Source organism: Onychomys torridus, chromosome 9, assembly GCF_903995425.1.
Source record: "Onychomys torridus chromosome 9, mOncTor1.1, whole genome shotgun sequence".
In the NCBI taxonomy this organism is placed as follows: domain Eukaryota; kingdom Metazoa; phylum Chordata; class Mammalia; order Rodentia; family Cricetidae; genus Onychomys; species Onychomys torridus.
This window is the reverse complement of record NC_050451.1, coordinates 109,953,989-109,975,305: the sequence shown is the minus strand read 5'-3', so window position 1 is coordinate 109,975,305 and position 21,317 is coordinate 109,953,989. Positions and strand designations below refer to the sequence as shown.

Here is a 21,317-nt window from a genome sequence, read left to right as displayed (position 1 = left end):
ACAGTGCCTTTGAAAATGCTTTGCATTTTCTTTTGCTGTGGTTGGGATTAAACCCAGGCCTTGTGCATGCTAGGCCAGTGCTCTACTACTGACCTCCCTCTATCTCCACCCTATGTGGTTGTGTGAGTGCATGCATATGTGTATGTGCATATGTATGTGTGCGTGCATGTGTGTGTGTGTGTGTGTGTGTGTGTGTGTGTGTGTGTGTGTGTGTGTGTGTGATGCATGTATGGACGGCAATCTGTGTGTGTGGGGGGGCACACATATATGCACATGTGTAACACTTAGAGTAAGGATGACGTGTACTGGAGACTGACCTTTTAGTGTCCCTCTAGATACCCCAAATGCAAGGCTAGCTGGCTTCAGAGCTGTAGAGAATCTGTTCTCCAGTGTTCAAGTGTTTGGGGCCCTACTGTACTATACAGTTTAGCTCTGCTCTCTCTCCAGGCCAAGTTTATGCCCTACATTTCTAGACTGAGTTTCTTCCAGCCTTACTTGCTCACCAGTGCTTTCTGCTGAACACTTCTGCAGAAGTCTGTTAATCTTATCTCCCTTTGTAACCTTTTTCTCATGCTGCTATTCACTAATGCAGATATGAGTGTGGGGACATGATGACAGCCCCAGCAGTAACCACAGTCCTTTCCACACACTCAGATACACACCTGCTATGGCAGAGGCACCAGAGACTTGAGGTCACGTTCTTGCAAACACCTTCCCTGTAAAGAGGCTCTGATCTCCCACCAGGCAGGTGGGCTGAAGGGGCCTTCTCTGGATGGATTATCAACAGACGGAGTCAAGGTATCCTCAGTCACTGGCAGCTTTGGATGCTGCCTTCATCTGTGCGATGAAGACATTAGTCTGCAAGACCTCTGATATTCTTCTCAGCTCCAGAATTGGGTGAACTGTGTGTGCAAGAGCCGTAAGTGTATGGGAGATCAATTTCCTTGTGAGTTCACAGGTTTTGCCATTCATTGGGCTTTGATGTCTTTCTTCTGACTCTGTGTGGGTGGCCTGCCCCCAGGCACCTGTGCACTGCTATTGGTGTCCCTCTAGGGAGACGCTCATCTACACAGGGACTGATAGTGGGACTAGGGCCCACACAGTGTTAAACACTAAACGGAGAGAAGGGAGAAGATCCCAACAGGGAGTATGGCTCTGAGATACTGTCCTGTTCAGTTGCTACGATCACACATCTTGTGCTCTCTGGGTGGGGGCTGCTGGACTCTTAGCATGAGCAGGGGCAGGAATTAGAGCAGTTGTGGTGCTCAGAGCCAATGAAGAGCTGCTACTGCTTTGCTTGAACGAGTTTCACTGGGGATGTCTCTCTTGACTGTCCCAGCCTGAACAACTTTTTCCATTCTCCTGTCCATTGTACCTCCCATGGGAATTCTCTCAGCTACCCTCACTTGCTAAAATGGGTAGCCGATAAAGTCTGATAGTGGCCTATGGCTGCTGAGCTGGCTCAGGTTCTCTGCACGTAGGGTCTCACCAAGAGATGGCTGCACCTGTGCCCAAGCCTCACTGACTCAGATGTGCCCACTGCTTTGAAATGAATAAGTTGGATATTATGAAAATTGATGAATATTATGAATAAGAAGGTGGGAAGTACAGCTTGCTTAACACGTGTGACTCCATGTGTTTGATTCCTGGCACTGAAAGAGGGCAAGGAAGGTGCTTCCCCTAAGGACTGAGCTGAATGTATTGGCAAATGGCTCCCCAAACCTACTGCTGTCAAAACAGGAGTGTAAGAGCTAGATTGTGGGGAACTAGAAGGAACAGCCCTCGATGGCTCCATTAGCTCTCAGTTTTGATAATGAAACCCTAAGAGGATCTCAGTGATGTGCTGTGGTGTGGCTGTAAATGACTGAGCAAAAAACCGAACTGCTGGGATTTGAGACCGGCTTGGGTTACACAGCAGGCCCTAGGAAGGTGATGACAAGGGGACCTAGCTCCTTCCTATGATCAGCCCTGTCACCCAGAGAGAGCACTGTCCCCAGTACAGTATTCTCTACGTAGAAAGATTTTCTTCCCACTTCTTTCTGTGTCCAGGGCGAGGGATGGAAGCAGAAGTCCGTGTGTGTGTGTGTGTGTGTGTGTGTGTGTGTGTGTGTGTGTGTGTGTGTGTGTGTAAAGGCTCGCTGGTTTGGCATATCTGTGCAGTCTTGGTAAGACCTATCTCTGTGAGCCAGGACTGAGTCCTAGTCTCACACGAATCAAGCTGTAAAGACTCCAGGGTACTTCTGCCAGTCTTCTAGGAGTTTGGAGTGCACCGGTGTCTGCTGCATTTGCTGTGCACAGAGAATGAACTAGCTGAGGGGCTGGTTTAACGGGGAGAGTGCCTTGTTTTTTTTTAAGCAGAAAAAGTCCAGCAAATACTTGACCAAGCCAAGCCTCTAGCAGAGAGGGATACCAAGTCCAGGCCTCCTATTGCACAAGAGATGGGGCTTCAGCTTAGAGAGCAGGAGCAGACTGAGCCATGGTTTGATTATTTTAGAAGTTGTTAAGAGAGAGGCTGGTGAAATGGTTCTGTGGGTTAGACACTTGCTGCCAAGTCTGACGACCTAAATTTAATCCCCAGGACCCACATGGTGTAAGGAGAGAATCAACTCCCAAAAGTTGTCTTGTGACCCCCACATGTGTGCTATGGCACACAATCAATCAATGTAAAAGGTTAAAATAATGTTAAAAGAATAAAACCAGATGCCTGCTCTCAGTTTATCTTATTTCTGATTGTTCGTGTAAATGACTTTCAAGCTATAACAAGCTTTAGATTACAAAATTTCTAAATTTAGAGCTCAGAACCACTCCAATGTGTGAAAAACTAACTTGAGGATTTGATTGCTGCTAGTCTAGTGAGAGGGAGCCAAGGCCCTTCTCCGGGTCTAGGGCCATCCCAAATATGGCAGGGCCTGCTGGCTCCAGCCTGAGAGTGAGGCCTTGTCTTGGGCCTTAAGTCTGGGGTCTGCAGTCAGACCGTTTTGGGGAGTTCTTCTAGAACCTAAGAAAAGGCATGGGATCACGAAGTGAGATAGTAGCCCAGTAGTTGCCTATCAAAACGCCTATGGCCAAGTGCTACTCTCTGTTCCCTCCCCATAAACACATATCTGGGGCCCTCAGTGCACAGTAAATATTCAATGAGTAAGTAACTGAGGTTCCGAATATTAACAAATTATCATCCCTACCCTCCAGGGTCATCACCACCACTCTGACACTAGGGGAACCTACCTACTAAAAGCTCTCACATCCCAGGATGTGCACTGGTATTTAAGAGAATTTATGTTAAATATAGTAGAAGTGCTGGGGTGGCGGCACACGCCTTTAATCCCAGCATTTGGGAGGCAGAGGCAGATGGATCTCTTCAGTTCAAGGTCAGCCTGGCCAACGGACAGCCTGGGCTACAGAGAGAAACCTTATCTCAGAAAGACAAACAAAGAAATCCTATTTCTTTAGTTAGTTATTGGTATGGTTTGAATGTGATGTTTTATTTTGTCACTATGGATAACTTCTCCCACTCCTTTCCTATTTTGGCCTGGAATCTGCTTGCCTGAAAATGCCAATCTCTTACCATCTGCACAAAGCCAACAGCCTTAAGGCTTTTCTAGACGCAATGAAATAGCTTGCTGATGCTTCCCCTGGCAGGCATCACCCACAGAGGCCTTCCTTTGGGGGTGAAATAGACCTGGAAGATTTCCGAGTATCTTGTCAAGGTGGGATGTTCTCAGGTATTCAAAGTCCTGCCAGGCCAGGCTGCACCTCACGCCACTATGTGCAGAAGGCAGGAGTGAAGGGCAGGTTGAATGGGAGTGAGAGCCTGAGGCTGGCAATGGCAGGAGATCAGTGTTGGGTACTGCGCCTCTAAAAGGCTCCAAGGTTGACTCTGGAGGGGCAGAGTGTCACTTGACTGCTGACCCCTGCAGGACTGAAATGGAGGGTTCTGGGGCAGGATGGGATCTCCATGAAACATAGTCCCAGTGGGCAGAGAGCCCTTGTCCTCCTGAATCCAGTCTCTAACTGGATTCCATTCAGTGAGGCTGCGGTGTGGGAAAGGCTTCTTCTCCCTGGCTGGGTAACTGTGCGAAGGTGAGGAAACCAAGACACAGTGGGTGTCTGGACTGGGGCTCGCTGTCTCAGCAGTTCAGAGAGGGTGGGTCTCAGAGTGTCCTTTCACATTCCTTCAGGAAGGTGGCCACTGTCCTCACACTGAGCTAGTGAGTGGCAACAGCTGACTTGTAGAGCCACCTAATCCTGTTCTGAGCAGCAGGTGCCAGGCTCAGAGTCAGAGACCTGGTGCAGTGGCAGCAGTCAGTGCTGCCCGTGGTGACTCTGCTTTGCAGGGACAGAAGGGGACACTCACTGCACAGACCCTCAGCCTTCCAGAAACCTGAGTAGTCTGTGTCCACTTTTCTATTTGGTGGAATTGCCTAGAATAAAGTTTACTTAGAGAAGTCTAATAAAAATGACTGAAAAGTAAAACACATAAAAACTTTATTGTAAGTATCACACACCTAAATTTGTATCAATTTGACACATTGCTGCTCATTTTGCAGAACATACCCACAGAACACACCCAGTGCAGTTTGCTTTAGGACAGTCATCAACTTCTAGAACGGTTTGTGCTCACAGTGGGCTGCCTCCTGCCTACACGTCCCTGACTGTGCCCCACAGTGGGTATTGCCTCACCCACTACAAGGGGGCAAGGATAGGACCAGGAGAATCTGTTGCCAGAAGAGCTGGTGGTGTGTGCAAAGGGCCAGCAGGTTAGCCCAAGTGGGGCTGAGCCACGCCGACCAGCTCTGTGCTCTCTGCACAGGCTCCACAAGTTTCTAGAAAGCAACTTTTCTCTGCTCACATCACCTCTTACTCTGTTTCACCCCTTAGCCTGAGTGGCTCCCGTAGGGCATTCTGGGCAAAATAAACCCCAGTTAGGTATTATGGAGTATCCCAGAACCTGAAGTTGGCACTGGATTGTTATTTTTACTGAAAGCAGGGAGGAGTTGGGACAGATTCCCTAGGCTGGAGGGGACTCATCTCCTGCTTCCTCCCTCATGGAGGCCTGGAGGACACTGTCCAGTGTCTGGGCAGTGTGGGCAGGACAGCCACTGGGATGTGAACACAAAGTCCATAAAGAGTAGTGTGGCACATGCTTTCTGGTGTCACATGACCTGCCCCCTCCGCTGAGGTGAGGACAAGCAGACTGCTCCACGTGAGCATCATGACAGTTGTCCCCATCTGTGTGCTGTAAAACTGCCACAGAAACCTGCAACTGTCATGCATTTGAACGTATTTATAATGACGATTCTCCAAACTGAGAAAGGCCCAGTAAAAAAATAAAGATAGAAAATACATGCTAATTTAATGGCAAACTTATCTGATACTACAATGGTAACCATCTTGGAGTTAAGGACAGTGTATGGTGGGGATCACCCTCTCCTCTTGAGGACATCTGTGCTGGAGTCTGCTGGGTCTTCAGGCTGATGTGGTGGCAGGGACATGCCACTGTCACTCAGCAGTGGGCTGAATGTCAGTGCTGCAGCAGGAAGTTGGTGGCCACATTGAGGTCATTGTTTGAGGCCCTCAGGGCCTCCAAGGCATCCCCTCTGGAAAATCCCATCTCCATGAGCCGGGCAACCTGCAAAGAGAGCAGAAAACTGAGGGCCAACAACACTAAGTTCTTCCTTAGCCCACATGATTTTCACATGACTTTGTGGGAAGCTCAAAGCTTCTAAAATAACCAGAGTCAGTTCATGTCTATTCCCAGGTCGACTCTGACAATAAAAGATTATTAAGTCTAGACCTATAATCCCAGCAGCTGGAAGGTGGAAGCAAGAGCGCCAGGAGTTCAAAGTTATCCTGGGCTACAGAGTGAGTTTGAGTCTGGCCTGGGCTACATGAGACCCTGTCTCAAAAAACAAAATAAAACAAAACGAAGAAGCTGAGAGGAGGGTTCATCTGATAAATTATTTGCCTTGCAAGCACAAGGATACTCTAGTACCCATGTAAAAATTCCAGGTATAGTGGACTGTATGCCAAGGATGACACCCAAGGTTGTCCTCTGGTGCATGTGCTCTCTCTCCTTCCTTCCCTCCCTCTTTAAGAAAAAAAAAAGTCAACAAAAATGACTAAAGGTAATTCAAGTGCTCACTGTATCACAGGAAAATCTCAGTGTATTCGCTACTCTTCTTGACGCCATGACTAAACACCTGACAGAAAGTGACTTGTGGGAGAGAGGGTACAGTCCGCCATGGTGAGGAGGGCATGGTGCAGCCTTGGAGCTCAGGGGCATCTTCCTGTTTCCCGCCTTGTTCAGACTGGGAACCCAACCACAGGAGGGTGCTGTTCACAACAGATACGCCCAGAGGGGCACCCCATTAATGCCCTAAGTGTCTCCTAATCCAATCATGCTAATAATCCAAAGTAGCCATCACACAAAATAGACAAGGAAACAGAGCTTCTGAGGCTCTGATGCACTGGGGTGCACTGGGGCCAGGCTGTGAGAAGGCCAATGTAAACAACCTGAGATCATTGGCCACACTCTGTGTCAAGTGTGATCCTGGAGGGAGGATTTGAAACAGGCACGTGTGCACACACAGGCCAACAAGTCTACCACTGGAGTTGCACTCCTGACACCACAGCTCTGACGGTCACAGTGTACTTGGCTGCTGGCATGGCCAGTTTCTTGCCTGTAGGCACTCTGGTCTCTTCTGCAGAGGCAGCATGTGCTGCCTGGGGCTTCTGTGGGCAGCAGTAGCCATATGCAAGGAGAGCTGAGGCATGGGCAGCCACTGAGAAATGGAGGTAACCTAAAGCCACTGGGGGCAGGAAGCACCAGGCTTTCACAGACCACAAGTCTTGGCTATGTGAGTACGGAGGCTTCCTGTACTGTGTTCATAGTAGTCTTCAACGCAGACAGGTGGAGCCCCCAAACTTATCTATAACCTGCTTTCTCAAGTAGGCAAAGAGTTCAGGCTGGGTGTAATTACAGGACTTGTGAGCCAGAGGTGGGAGGTCAGATCTAGACCTATCACAGTGAATACAAGGCCAGCCTAGGCTATGTAAGATTCCATCCCTGTCTCAAAAAAAGTCAGAAAAAAACTCAATGACAACAACAACAACAACAACAACCACACAAGTATGTAATGCCTGGTCTACCTGCAGAACCAAACACATGACGCCTGCAATAACGAGCACCGAATCATGAGACATGTAATTGCCAAGCTTTTGGCTGCTATGCAGGGCAAATCTGAGGTCTTAGTCACTGCTTTAAATTCCTTTCTGGCTGGAGGCAAGTGCTGGGTACTATACATGGAAAGACCACGATTTCCCATTGGGCTCCAGCATGGGAGCGGCTAAGAAGGGGCTGATGTGGGCAATGTCTCTTTAATGGGAATTACTACCAAGAAGAATGTACAGGACAGGGGACCTCAAGTGACCCAGAACTACTCTCCTCTCCCAAGGAATTCTGGGGCAGGGAACAAGAGAAAACAGGCACACATGCATGCTGGTCTGACGCTGGAGTTTTAGCTTGTGTTTTTCAAACAGAAGGCATCATTTATCTCAATTATGGTCATGAGCACTTAGTGGGGATGAGTAGAATTACAGTAGGAGGTGTTTGCATCTTTCATTCCCAGGTCCCATGTCCAGGATGCATGCATAGGCTGCATTTCTCACTGTGGCTGTGGCCCGAATGATACTCAAATTGATTCTGTAAGGATCAGTCTGTGCTATGGTGGGCTGGCCCACACACACTGATGGAGTGACGGCATGGCTGGATACAGCTCAGCCCTGCCTGGTGTGAAGAGAACAAGGCCATTTCTTTAAAGCTTCCTTTCCCTTCCAGGTTCTCTCCTCATGTGAGCAGCAGAACAGGAGGTCTGCTCTAGAGGTCCCATGGGAAGTCCTTGCTCATGTGGACAGAGCCTGCTGTCATCTGTGGTGTTCCCTTTACTTCTCTCTGCCGGCTCGACAGCTTCTTCCCTTTGCTCTGTCATCTCTGCCGGGGGCTCTTCCCTTTGCTGCTGGCCTGATGACTCCTCCTCACCCATGTAAGTTTTAGGCACCTCCCCTTTCCTGCCTCTGGCTAGAAGGATCCCAGACTAGAAATCCCTGGGGTCCTGCAGACCCGTGCTGTGAGAGAACAACTTACAAAGAGTTAATTTCGCCCCTCATGGTAGAGACAGCCTGTGGAGCAGCTTTTATCATGGCAGAAAAGAAACAGAGAAAGAGACAGTTAGGTGCCAGGGACAAGGCATCCCAAGGACCTGCCCTAATGACCTGCTTCCTCCAGACAGGTCTTACTTCCCAAGATTTACAGAACTACCCCAATGTCACTAGCTACACTTTAACACAGGAACCTATGATGGACATTTGTATTCAAGCTAGAACCTTCCATTTCTAGGGCTAGGGATGTGGCTTAGGCAGTAAAATGTTTGCCTAGCAAACATGAAGCCCTTGGATTTAATTCTTAGCACTGCAGAAACTGGACATGAAGGTATACACCTATAATCCTAGTACTTAGGAGATGGAGGCAGGAGCATCAGGAATTCAAACCACCCTTGACTACATAATGAATTTGAGGCCAGCCTGGGATACATGAGACTCCATTTAAAAAAAAAAAAAATCCAACCCTGTCTTAGTCATTGTTCTATTGATGTGAGGAGACACCATATAAAAGAAAATATTTAATTGGGGCTGGCTTACAGTTTCAGAGGTTTGCTCCATTATCATCATGGTGAAACATGGTGGCATGCAGGCAGACATGGTGCTAGAGAAGTAGCTGAGGGTCCTACATCTTGACTTGCAGGCAACAGGAAGTGATCTGTCTCACTAGGTGTGAGCTGAGCATATCTAAGACCTCAAAGTCCGCCTCTACAGTGACACACTTCCTCTACCAAGACCACATCTACTCCAATAAGGCCACACCTCCTAATAGTGCCACTCATTTGGGGGGGCATTTTCTTTCAGACCACCACAGCCCCTAAACCACAAAGCGTATTGCCATCTCATATAGCATAATACATTTATTCTAGCTCTTGCATCCTTGGTCTTAGTTATTCCATCAATGTCCAAAAGTCTCTTTGCGACTTAATGCAAACTCTTAGCCGTGAATCATGTTAAAACAAAAAAGAATGATCTACCACCAACTCAATTCCAAAGGCAAGAACAGGAATGAAGAAAAAGAAAGAATAGATCACACCGCAGCAGAACAAACACTACCCCTGCACCCAACACTTGGTGTTTAGGGGACACATGGACTCACACTGACTTGACGTCTACTGGGCAGCCCTGGCTCCATCCACTGCTTTCCCTGGCTAAGTTCCCTGTTCCTGGCATTACCAGTATCACCACCTGCTCAGGGGTTGCCTCTGTAACTCAGCCTTGCCACACTGCCTGGCCTCCCAGACCTTCCTTTGAAATATGGGTAAAAACTTGCATGAGTCTGAAACTCCTGGATTCTGCCTGTCTGTAATGCACCATCACAGGGATAATGCCAAGCTCTCTTACCAACCTGAGCAGTAGCTGGTCCTCCATGAACCATGGCTTTGGGGGCTTAAGTGTCAAGTGGCTGGACCTGGGGAAATATCTTCCCAGGCATCTCTGTGTAAGCAGGGAGCCTTAAGGCTCTATTTTCAGGGGATCGTGTCTTAGTTAGGGTTCCCACTGCTGTGAAGAGATCATGACTAAGGCAACTCTACAAAGGAAAACATTTAATTGGGGCTGGTTTACAGTTCAGAGGTTCAGGCCATTATCCTCATGGCGGGAAGGATAGCAGCACACAGGTAGACATGGTGCTGGAGAAGCAGCTGAGAGTTCTACCTCAGGATCTGCAGGCAGCAGGGAGAGAGAGACACTGGGCCTGGCTTGAGCAACTGAAACTCAAAGCCCCCAGTGACACACTTCCTCCACCAAGGCCACACCTTTTAGTAGTGCCTCTTCCTATTGAGCCTGCAGGCCATTTTCATTCAAACCACCACAAAGTCTTCCAAAGGAGCTTACAATTTTACATCCTGGACAGCTGTAGGTTGCGTCGGGTCAGTTCCTACCACACTGTGACGGCTACTCTTCGTTGTCAACTTGACTCCATCTGGAATGAACTAAAACCCTAAAGACTGGGCACACATGTGAGGGATTTTTTTCTTAAATTAAATTATTCGAATCCAGAACTTCTGAGGTGGAAAAAGCACCTTTAATTTGGGTCACACTTTCTGTCAGAGGCCTATGTAGAAAATATGGAAGGAGGAGGCTTGCTCTCTCTCTGCCTGCTTGCTCTCAATCTAGCTAGCAAGTCTATTCCTTCACTGGCATTAGGGCCTACTTCTTTGGGATTCCTGAATATACTGAAGACTAGCTGAGACATCCAGCCTTAATGGACTAAAAATTACTAGATCCTTGAGCTTTCTGTTGCTAGACAGTCATTGTTGGGTTAGCTGTACCGAAGGCTCTAAGTCATTCTAATAAACCCCCCATATATATAAACACATCTATGTGTGTGTGTGTGTGTGTGTGTGTGTGTGTGTGTGTGTGTGTGTGTGTAGATACAGAGTCTATCAGTTCTGTTCTTCTAGAGAACCCTGACTAATACACATGCTCTTTGCTTTTTGTTAGTGTCTCGTGTCTGCCCTTCCCCCCTGCCACCCCAAGACAGGGTTTCTCTGTGTAGCTTTGGCTGTCCTGGATCTCACTCTGTAGACCAGGCTGGCCTTGAACACACAGAGATCTACCTGCCTCTACCTCCCGAGTGCTGGGATTACAGGTGTGCGCTACCCCCCCACCCCAATAATACACATGCTCTTAAGGCTTGCTTCCTCCTGTCCTAGTAAAAAGTGGTTGGCTTCTTTGAAAATGCCACTCATTTCTTTTACAACCATACCACTTATGTCTACAACTTTCTACACTACTTTCTAGGCCAGACTGCACCGTTTCAAATCCTTCTGCTCAGCTTTTTGCTTCCAATTTTCACTATAAATGTGGTTAAAAGCAGGCAGAAAAAGCCAGGTTTCAGCCAGAGTGCATGCTATATTGAAATTTCCTCCACCAAATTAATTAGTTACTTTAAAACTTAGCTTCAAAGTGTTAGGACCTGGAAAAAGAATTCAGATAAATTATTTGCCAAAATGTAACGTAAATTCCCTCCAGCCCAATTTCCAATAGTACCTCACAGCCTGGGCTTCACTGTATATTCCTATTGGTCCTCTGATCTTCTGAGCTTCCTCCAGAAGCACCCATTAAGCTCTACTTACAGAATTCCAGGCTTTATCCAGCCCACATCTCCAAACTTCTAAATTCTTCCCATAACCAGCTCCATACATTTAGAATTTAGTTACAACAATGACACTATTTTTAGTACTAAATTAGCTCGGTTTTTTTTTGTAATTGTGGCCAGAATACCTGACAGAAACAGCTTAGAGAAGGACAGGGTTACTGTGGCTCATAGCTTTAAAGGACTAGCCCATGGTAACTTTGCCCCCATGTGCCTGGACAGAATATCACGGTTGTGCTATGTGGCAGTCAGGAGGCAGAGGATGAGACCAGGAGGGGGCAGAGACAAGACACCCAAGGACCTGCTCTCCCAGTGTCCTGCTCCATCCAGTTAAAATCCCACTCACTAAAATTTCTAGAACCTACAGAAACAGTGCTATCAATTAGTACTAAAGTTTTAACACATGAGCTTGTTATTAAACCTGAGACACTTTGTCTCAGGATCCAGTGCTTTGGACCCCAGTCCTCATTTTCTCATTTTGTGACATCTGAAAACATGATACCCAGAGTAGTATGGAACTCCATGGGTGTGGACTGACCAGTGCTTGTGCACACATGTTGTATGTTTGTGTATATGGGCATGTATGTATACATACTTATGTAGAGAGTTACATCATGTGAACTGGTTGGCTAGTTTAGCAGAAGCCTGCTAAAAACTTGAGAATTTTCACCTGGCACACTCAGGCTGGGTTTCTTAAACCCTACAGTGACCTTCTAGGTAAGATGCCTATGTGCATCTCTGCCTGCTTTCCAGCCAACCCAAAGGAAGCATTAATTCTAATGCTGTCGTCAATCCCTTCTCAACTTGTATCTCCCAAGTATGCTTAGCAAACCTACAAACTTCATTTGAATCATTACTGATGATAATGTTTAAGCAGGTCAGATCAAAGATAGAGCCCTGAGCCCATGAGAAACTTTTCTCTGTGTTGAGTGGTTTATCAGCATGCTTAACCAGTTTCAAATCCGTCATTTTATTCTGTTATCCATTCCACAGGTTGATGCCCTATCTCCATAGTGATGAGATGTTGTGACATTTTGTGTCAATAGGGTTATTTTGGTATCCTCAGACCACAGAGATTTTTCTGACATTTACACGTCACCTAGTGCTAATCTGGTTCATGCTGTCAGATACCAAATTTGTCATTCAGTTTTCTGAACTCCTTCCCTCCTTCCCTTGGGGCCCTTTACAGTGAGCATTACTACCCACCTTCTCCAGCTCCCATCAGCTTGAGTAGCAAAGGGGTGGAAGGACACAAGTCATAGGAAAGAAAACCTCCTGATGTAAACACTCCGATCAGTTATTCTCAGCCTTGGTTTCCCATCTTAAGGTGGTTCTTTGCAATATTTCTGGCTGAGGAACACCGTCTCTGAGTCAGTCAGTAGTGGTGGGGTAACATTTTCCTTTTGTGTTGTTTTTTCCCCTTCCTTCCTTCCTTCCTTCCTTCCTTCCTTCCTTCCTTCCTTCCTTCCTTCCTTCCTTCCTTCTTTCTTTCTTTCTTGAGCTGAGGATCGAACCTGGAGCCTTGCACTTGCCAGGCAAGTGCTTTACCACTGAGCTAAGTCCCCAACCCCTCCTTTTGTGTTGTTGTCTATGAACATGTTCCCAATGACCGAGTCCCCTGGGAAAGGTTCCTTCTCTTATGCTTGTCACCCTAAGTTCTTCAGGCACAGCTGTAGGTCACTTGTGTTTTTGTACCTGACCAGAAACAGGTCTATATGCTGCCGATAGGCAGCAGTCTCAGGGGCTGGTAAGTCATGACCGATTGCTGACAGAGGCGAGCAGCGATGTCTGGCCACAGCTTCCTACCTGGTACTTGAGTTTTCCCTGCAGTGATGATGCATGTGGGCATTCAGAAGATGCAGGTGCAGGTGTGACATGCACAATGGCAGGCGTCACAGCCTGCATGGGAGCCCTTGGACCTGGCATGCCCAGCTGCCCTGTAAGCACTGTCTGTCATGAGAATGAAAGCTTTCTTTGTGTGCAGTCTCTCACCACCAAGCCTTCTCAGACGTTAACAACCACATGTCCACCAGCGCTGGTTTGACAACCTAGCCAGGTTTTTCACAGGTCTCCACTGAAGAGTCTTCTACTAAAAGGGAGCAGCAAGCTTGGTGCTTCAGACTCTGTGGTCAGCCACCAAGTGCCTTGACCAGAGCTGGCTTCCATATTTATGTATTTTTCAGGGCTAAGAAGACACGTGTGTCTAGTGTTTCCACTGCTGGCAGCCTGGTATAGGCTTATCAGAGAGACCTTTAAGGACCTGCGCCACGGAGCTACAGTAAAGACGGCAACCCACTTGTTATCTTGTTCCACGGATAGATGATGACCTCACTAATGTCTGGGGCAGGTCAATCTCTCCCCACCAAGAAGAAAGCTCGACATACACTGTAGCCCAGCATGGGTTAGATAAGGGCTGATGTGGTCAGGCTCAGTGATGTGAGCTCCTTAAGGAACTGATGGACAAAACTAAGAAGGCATAAAGACACCCAGAACTCTTTAAGGACTTCCTGTGATGGATAAGTTTTACAGCTGAGGCAGAGCCACCAGCAGTCCACACACACTGCATCCCAGTCACTAACAGACCCCAGGTTGATAATAATCTGTATGGGAAACTTATAAAATGCCCCATGGGAGTTTTCTGAAAAGCCTTTCCTTCAACCTTTGCTGTCTCTCACAGCCCACTGGGTACCTTCCTCCTGCTCTGGCACTGTAGAAGGCACTGTCTAAAACTACTGTGAAGTACCAGCTTAGCGTGCAGTGAGGGTTCTAGTCTAAATTCTAACATACCACTTTGCTCAGCTTTGTTTAGAATGCAACCACAGGTGCATTCTCTTCTGCTGTCTCTACCCGTGTGTGTGTATGTGTGTGTGTGTGTGTGTGTGTGTGTGTGTGTGTGTGTGTGTGTATCTATCTATATCTACCTACCTACCTACCTACCTACCTACCTACCTACCTATATAATTATCTATTTTTGAAACATGGTTTTGATACATAGCTTTGGCTGGTCTTAAACTCTGTAGTCTAAGGTGGCCTCAAACTTGCAGCAATCCTGTGCCTCAGCCTCCCAAGTGCAGGGGTTACAGGTACAAGGGACCACACCTTTTCAGTCTTTCACAACTGACATTAAAGTTCCCCAAGTGGAATATCCAATGCTGATTTTCTGTGACGGAGGTGAAAGCCTGAGACAACAGAATCTACAGGACACCCAGGGGAGCCGACTTTTTCTTCCTCTTGGGTTGAGCATGCATTGGGCTAGTGTCCCTCCCACTGAAAGCAGACTGTGACTCTGGTCAGCTGCCTTTCATCACTGCCCACCACAGGCGTCAGTGGCCTACACAGCCTCCTGTGACATGAGGAAGCCTTGTGGCTGGCTGACCCAGGGAAGGGAACACAGATAGGAACTACAGCCACCAAAGGGTACTGTCACTGTCAGCTGACAACAGGTAGACTATACTTTTCCCTCCCACATATTCTTTAGAAACACAGACTGCATCGTGAGAGAGGAAAATACACGCAGAGACAGTTCTTTCCTAGTTTTTCCTTTTTTTTTTTTTTTCAAATAACTTTGATGACTTGTTCATATCTCCCTATCTCAGGATGATTTTCACACCAGATAGCAAAATGGTATCTCAGTTCTCCACTCCCAACTCACCTCCTCTGTGATACAAGTCAAATGGGACAGGCACTCATTCCAGTGATCACAGCAACACCTTCAATGAGAGCTGTTTGGTTTGCTCAACAAAGACTGCGGTTTTCGCTAACTTCCCTTTAGCTAAGAGTGTCAAAAACAAATGGTGTTTTGGGTTTTTAACTTCCCAAATTCTGATGCTTATAGATCAAGATGCCCACCGGATAGTGGCCCCACCCGGTCCACAGCTGGGTGCCCCTCTGTGCTAGCTCACATGAACACTGATGTGATAAGCAGGGCCAGAGCTGCCCTGCCTGTCCATTATAAGCAGCATTTGTTACCTGTTAGTGCCAGCTGCCCTCCCCCAGTGCTGCTGCTGGGAGGTCCCTTGTGGGGATGCAGCTCTTTTTCTCCCTACTCTCGGTTATTTACATCCCTACCAGGGCCCCGTCTTTGGCTTAGCACGTGGCAGGTCCTCAGGAAAGGGCAAGCGCCATGCCAACGTCTTTCCAGCATCATTAGGGTTGGGCAGTGTAGCCAGGTGGTAATTTCAGGCTGACTAAAATGACGTCAGACATGACCAGGAAAGGAAGTAGATACAACTTCTGTCAGCTCCTGCTTTCAGCTCGTTTAACTCATGTGTTACCTGAGAGGTCATCTTCTCAATGTAGGAAAGGTTTGAGTCTAATTTGGTATTTTCTTCCCTCCTTTGTTTTACAAACAGGCAAACAAAAAAGTAAATTTGACAAAATTTCATTATTTGTCAATTAAAATCTTATTTAGGGTCCAAGATTACTGCATTTATTTATTTGTGTGCATGTGCCATGGTGTATGTGTGGGGGTTAGAGGGGCAATTTGAGGGAGTGAGTTTTTGCCTCCACCATGAGAGTCTCAGAGAACAAACTGAGGTCATCAGGAATGGTGACAGGCTCCTTTACCATACACTGACTTGCTAACTTTCAGGATGAGTGTGATTATCAGAATACCTGGTCAAGCAGGGAGGATGGGCACACACTCATGAGTTCACAGCAGCAATGGCCACTTGTACGCAGTTCCAGGGCAGTGGGGGCCCAGTGAGGAGGTGTTGGCAGTAATGGCTGCCAGGGAAGGAAGTCATTTTTCTCCAGTGGGGCAGCCGTCAGTCCAGTGCCCATGCTTCAGAAAACAACTCCACCCCATCTTATGCCAGTACCTTCATCCGACCCAGTGGGCCATTAAAAAGGACAAAATGGGAGAGGGACTTGTCCAGAGGGAGTGGGAGGGGACAAGAGAAGGAAGATGGGTGGGGTATGATCCAAGCACATTATATACATGTGTAAAACTTTCAAGGAATAAAAAACGATTAAAAAGAAAGTATGTGGGAGGGAGAGGGAAGAGAAAGAAATCCCGAAGATAGACATTTTAGCACATTTGGTGCACAGCAGATTATTTGACAAACTCTGTGCTTTGGTATATTCTCATCTAGGTATGAAAAGACCATTCTTTCCTTACCTCAGCCTCGTCTTTCACCCCTCTCCAGGCAACTCTGCTGAGCCTCTCTTTGCAGCTGATGTCACTGCCCTCCCTCAGCAGCTGTCTAGCTACAGCAGGGCTGCTTCCCAGTCTCACCACCCACAGCCTGCCTGCAATAGGCATGCCAGTCTCTGTGGGACTTGACTTGGGATGCAGTTCACATCAGGCAGAAAGCACCCTCGTCTCCTCCCTGGGCTGCTGCTGTCCTTCAGTTCCTTGTCACCGTCTACGCCATCTTTGCTACTTTGACACACTGAGGCTTCTCTACCCTGTGCACTGTACTGACAACTCAGAGAACTTCTTAGACTGTTCTGGGAACAGACCAGGACTTGAGTTTTCCTGTGTTCCTCACTGCATGTCTGCCTAAAGAAGGCAGGTGTGACATCCTGCCCCTTGGTTCTTGGGGTCACCTTTAGATGATACCCAGTGATGTATGGCTCTACCTTCACCCTAGCTTTCTCCATGAATGCCTCTTTTGGATATAGAAAAAGGAGCTGGGATACCATCCTCTTAATGGGTGATGAACTGGCAGAGGGGCTATGGTTCTAATCACTGAAAACAGGTTGATTCTGAAAAACTTGGGACTCTCAAAAATCAGCAAAAGTAACAGAAGCAGCAGAGATGGCCTGCAGCTGTGACTATAGGCTAACTTGTGATAGGCTGCCTTAATATATGTACATTTTCTTTGAATATTTGGCTTACCAAGCCCATGGGATGCAGTTACCATTGACTAAGTTTTCTTACAGAACTCTTACTAAAATTCCTGAACTCTATGTGTATAATAGAAAACCATAATTTTTACACTTTTTTTGTGTTTAGAAAGTTACTGTTTTTTTGTTTTTGTTTTTGTTTTTGTTTTTGAGACAGGGCTTCTTTGTGTATTACTGTTTCTTTGATGTATTAAAGTTACATGAGTCAAGGGTTAGAAAAATGGCTCAGTGGGTAAGACTGTACACCGCTCTTAGAGAGGACTGGAGTTTGATTCCCAGCACACTGTGTAGCTCACAACCACCTCTGGCCTCTGCAGACCCAATGCTCATGAGCACACACCCACACAAACAAAATAAGTCACATGCTCAGGTGAGGATGTAGTTCAGTGGTAGACTGCTTATTTAACAGGGTCTGGGTTTCATCCTCAGTACTGCAAAAGCAAACACCATAACACTTAAAAAATAAAAATGTATTTAATTGAAAAATTAAGGATAAAAAGTTTAATCATGCCGGGTGGTGGTGGTGCACGTCTTTAATCCCAGTACTTGGGAGGCAGAGCCAGGTGGATCTCTGTGAGTTCAAGGCCAGCCTGGTCTACAGAGTGAGATATCCAGGACAGCCACCAAAACTACATGGAGAAACCCTATCTCAAAAAAAAAAAAAAATTATTCATATTTAAATACGCTAATAACATTTCTGATAGTGGCCAGTATTAACAAGCTAATTGAGGTCATACATCAATTACAACTTTCTGAACTTAACTGTGAGCCTCTAGAAGTCAAGTATTTTTTTTTCTAAGACAGGGTCTCACTGGACAGCCCTGGCTAGCTTGGAACCTGCTGTGTAGATCCAGCTGGATTCAAACTCATGGGAATCTACCGGCTCTGGGATTAAAGGTGTACACCACCACGCCCACAGAGAACACCTTTCAATTCTTCTCTGACAGCATGCCAAGAGTGTACATTACAGTAATGGGCTGTGAGAACCCTGACGGTCTGCACCTCATCAGGACCATCAGAACACAAGATTCAGGAAGCAAGTGAGAAAGAGAGGGGTGGACAGGAGGGAACAGAGTGAGAGGTGGATGGAGAGAGGAAGGCAGGCCCTCGTGAGTGTGTATTACACACGACGACGAGGAGGAGAGTTAACAGCTCCTTACAGTGATATCGACAACATGTTATCCTCAGCACTGTCATTCTGGGAGGATCAAGGAAAAATGACTCACGAGGGGGAAACCCTGTAGACTAATGACACATTTTCACATTCTCCTCCTTCTCCTTTTGACATCTTTTTTCTTCTTCTTCTCCCCAAACTGCCAAAACCAAGAAAGAGCTCACCTGTCAATACTTCAGATGGCCAGAGTCTGTCTGTGAAGAGTGTGACTCACAGCTGTATCAGTCACAAAACAGAATCCTGTGTTTCTTTTCATCAGATGCATAGAAATTATCTTACTTTCTAAGCTGTCGTTTAAAGGGTCTGACAAATGCCAAATTATTGAGACTTCTTCCTCATCTCTGGGATGATATTAGCCTAGGGAATTCTTTTCTTTTCTTTGAGACAGGGTTTCTCTATGTAGCTCTAGCTGTCCTGGAACTCGCTCTGTAGACCAGGCTGGCCTTGAACTCAGTGATCTGCCTGCCTCTGCCTCAGAGTGCTGGGATTAAAGGCGTGCTCCACCACCACCTGAAGAGAATTTTTAAAGAAGGTAGGGCAGATGAACTCTAATGGCCAGATGCACTGCATGCCTCTAATCTTGGTGCTGGAAGGCAGAGGCAGCAGGATCATGAATCAGACCAGCCTGGGCTTTCAAAGTGAGGCCTTGTCTCTAAAAATAAAATAAGCAAATCAAGAAGAACTCTGGCTGCACATCTGGTCTTCTGCTGCCAAAACCTAAAGAGTTAATAAAATACGAGCATGAGACACGAAGCTGCCAGGCGAAGGGCCACTGGCCACTGGCCACTGGCAGCAGCTATAGTTGTCAGGGCACTAACAGGTCCCCGGCAAAAGCACTGACCCAGGCAGGGGTGCGGGAGAGCCTACTCATGGCTCTTCTGAGTAAGAGTATGGATGGGCCACTCTGTAGCAGAAGCTGAGGACAAATGGCCTTGCTGGTGTAGCCAGCTGTGGAAACCTGCCTTTCCCAGGCAGATGGAAATCAAGTGTTATCACTGCAATGTTTTGAACTTTAACAAAATTTGAAACATTTTTCTCATTTGAAACAATTTCAGTCGTGAAGCTTCGGAAGATCCCGAGGAACCAGAGTTCCTTAGGCAGCTCTTGTTTTATCAAATGCTTCATTACCCCGGGCCAGAGCGTGTTCCCAGCACTGTCCCGTGGCTTCATTGATGTTCTCATGCAGCCTGGAGTCCAGTTCATCCACTGATGAACAGAAACAGCCTTTCCCTGCTGGGTCTCTTCCACAATGCCAGCCCAGGCCACAGACTTCACTGAGGCGGAGCGACTTCCTCGTCTCCTCTAACCCTGCAGTATTGGCAGTGTTCTTGTTTTGGAAGAGTACAGGGTAGGTACTTTACAGAGGTCTCTCAGGTTGCACAAAATTCTGTATTTTGAGTCCCTTTTGGAATATAAATACACCTCTTAGTTCCATTATTGATAATGTTAATTTTGATAACTGGGTGGTGTCCAATTTCTTTACTGTATAGTTATTTTCCTCATGTAATTAATAAGTATCTTATCGATGGGAAAGAACCTAATTCTTTATATAGTGATGCCTTTTCCTTGAATTGATGTTAACTGTGGTGGTTACAAAATTGTGTTGTTGATTTTTTTTTTTTTTTTTTGGTTTTTTTTAAGACAGGGTTTCCCTGTGTAGCTTTGTGCCTTTCCTGGAACTCACTTGGTAGCCCAGGCTGGCCTCAAACTCAGAGATCCACCTGCCTCTGCATCCCAAGTGCTGGGATTACAGGCCTGGCCGCTTGTTGTTAATTTTTTAAGAATCATGAAAGTCAAAACCACACAAAGGTGCTTTTCTCTCCAAGCAACCTTCTACTCCTCTCCCACCCCGCAAGGAGCCAACTTCACCCGTTTCTTTTTTATTCTGTCTTGGTGATGAGGTCTTGTTATTTGACCCAAGCTGTTCTGGAACTCAAGATCCTTTTGCCTTAGCCTCCTATATACCAGGATTACAGGTATGTACTACCACACCCAGCTAAGGATGTGGGGTGTGTGTGTGTGTGTGTGTGTGTGTGTGTTTGAGCACGCCTATATGCCCATGCAGAGGTCAACCTTGAGTGTCCTTCCTCAGCTGCTATCCACCTTGTTTTTTGAGACAAGAGCTCCTTCTTCTGAGACCTGAGTCTTGCCAATTAGGCTAGTCTGGATTGTCTAAGCAAGCCCTTGGTCTTCCTATCTTGGCTGCCAGGACTGAGATTGCCAGTGCTGGCATTTTTATACTCTGGGCCTCATGCTTCCACGACATGCACTTGACCAACTTTCTCTACAGCCCCAAACCAAGCTTTGATTTCTTGTTGGTCCAAACTGCTTCAAGCCTGCAATGTGAATTAGACTGAATACAGGTATCATTGGTTACCTGCTCCTCAGAAACTTCCAGGGGAGGAGATGCTTGCTGTTCAGACCGAGGACCATCTTGATAGTTGGTATTTCGTCGCTGACGTAAAGGGGGGAAAAGCCGATTCCAATTAATCATTCCTCCCTAAAAAGAGAGCAACAAAGAGTTATCAGAAAGGAACAGAATGCTCCACACCTCACGGTACCTCCTCACAGGGAGTCACAGCTCCAGCTGGGAATGTTGCAGTGCTCTGCAGTCCTGTGATGCAAACCCAAATTTCCAACCCCTCAACCAAGAGGATACACCAGCCCCTGCTCTAGGCTCAGAAGAGAAGAGTGTCCCATGCAACTGGGCAAACTACATCTAACCTCAGCCTCACTGACCCTGTCCCAACAGTGGCTATGGCCACATTTTTAGGAGCTAAAGGCTTTGAAGGATATAATGGAGACACAGACATGGAGAAGGACGCAAGAAGAAAACCAAGGTTCCTCCCACAGCCAATTCAGATGCCACTTCTCCCTATCTTCTACGTCTTGACTCCTGAGCATCTCTAGAGGAGAGAGACCAAAGGTTGTAATAAAGCTACATCCAACAACAAGCTAGAGCAAGCCAAGGGTGAAAGATTCACAAGTTAGGATGAATAACTTACTGAGTGTAAGCTCTGTAGATACCAAAGACAG

The 21,317-nt window shown here is 46.9% G+C and overlaps 1 protein-coding gene across 1 annotated transcript in view; it reads right to left on the bottom strand.

Annotated features, from left to right (window-relative positions):
- Positions 1-4,468: 4,468 nt before the first annotated feature.
- Ubac2 (UBA domain containing 2) overlaps positions 4,469-21,317 on the bottom strand; it is a 34,579-nt gene continuing 17,730 nt past the window's right edge. The window contains exons 2-3 of the mRNA XM_036199806.1: positions 20,659-20,781; positions 4,469-5,629 (exon numbers count right to left, since the gene is read on the bottom strand). Of these exons, the coding sequence (XP_036055699.1) occupies positions 5,522-5,629; positions 20,659-20,781 (231 nt within the window). The 3' untranslated portion in view covers positions 4,469-5,521. The remainder of the gene's footprint in view (positions 5,630-20,658; positions 20,782-21,317) is intronic.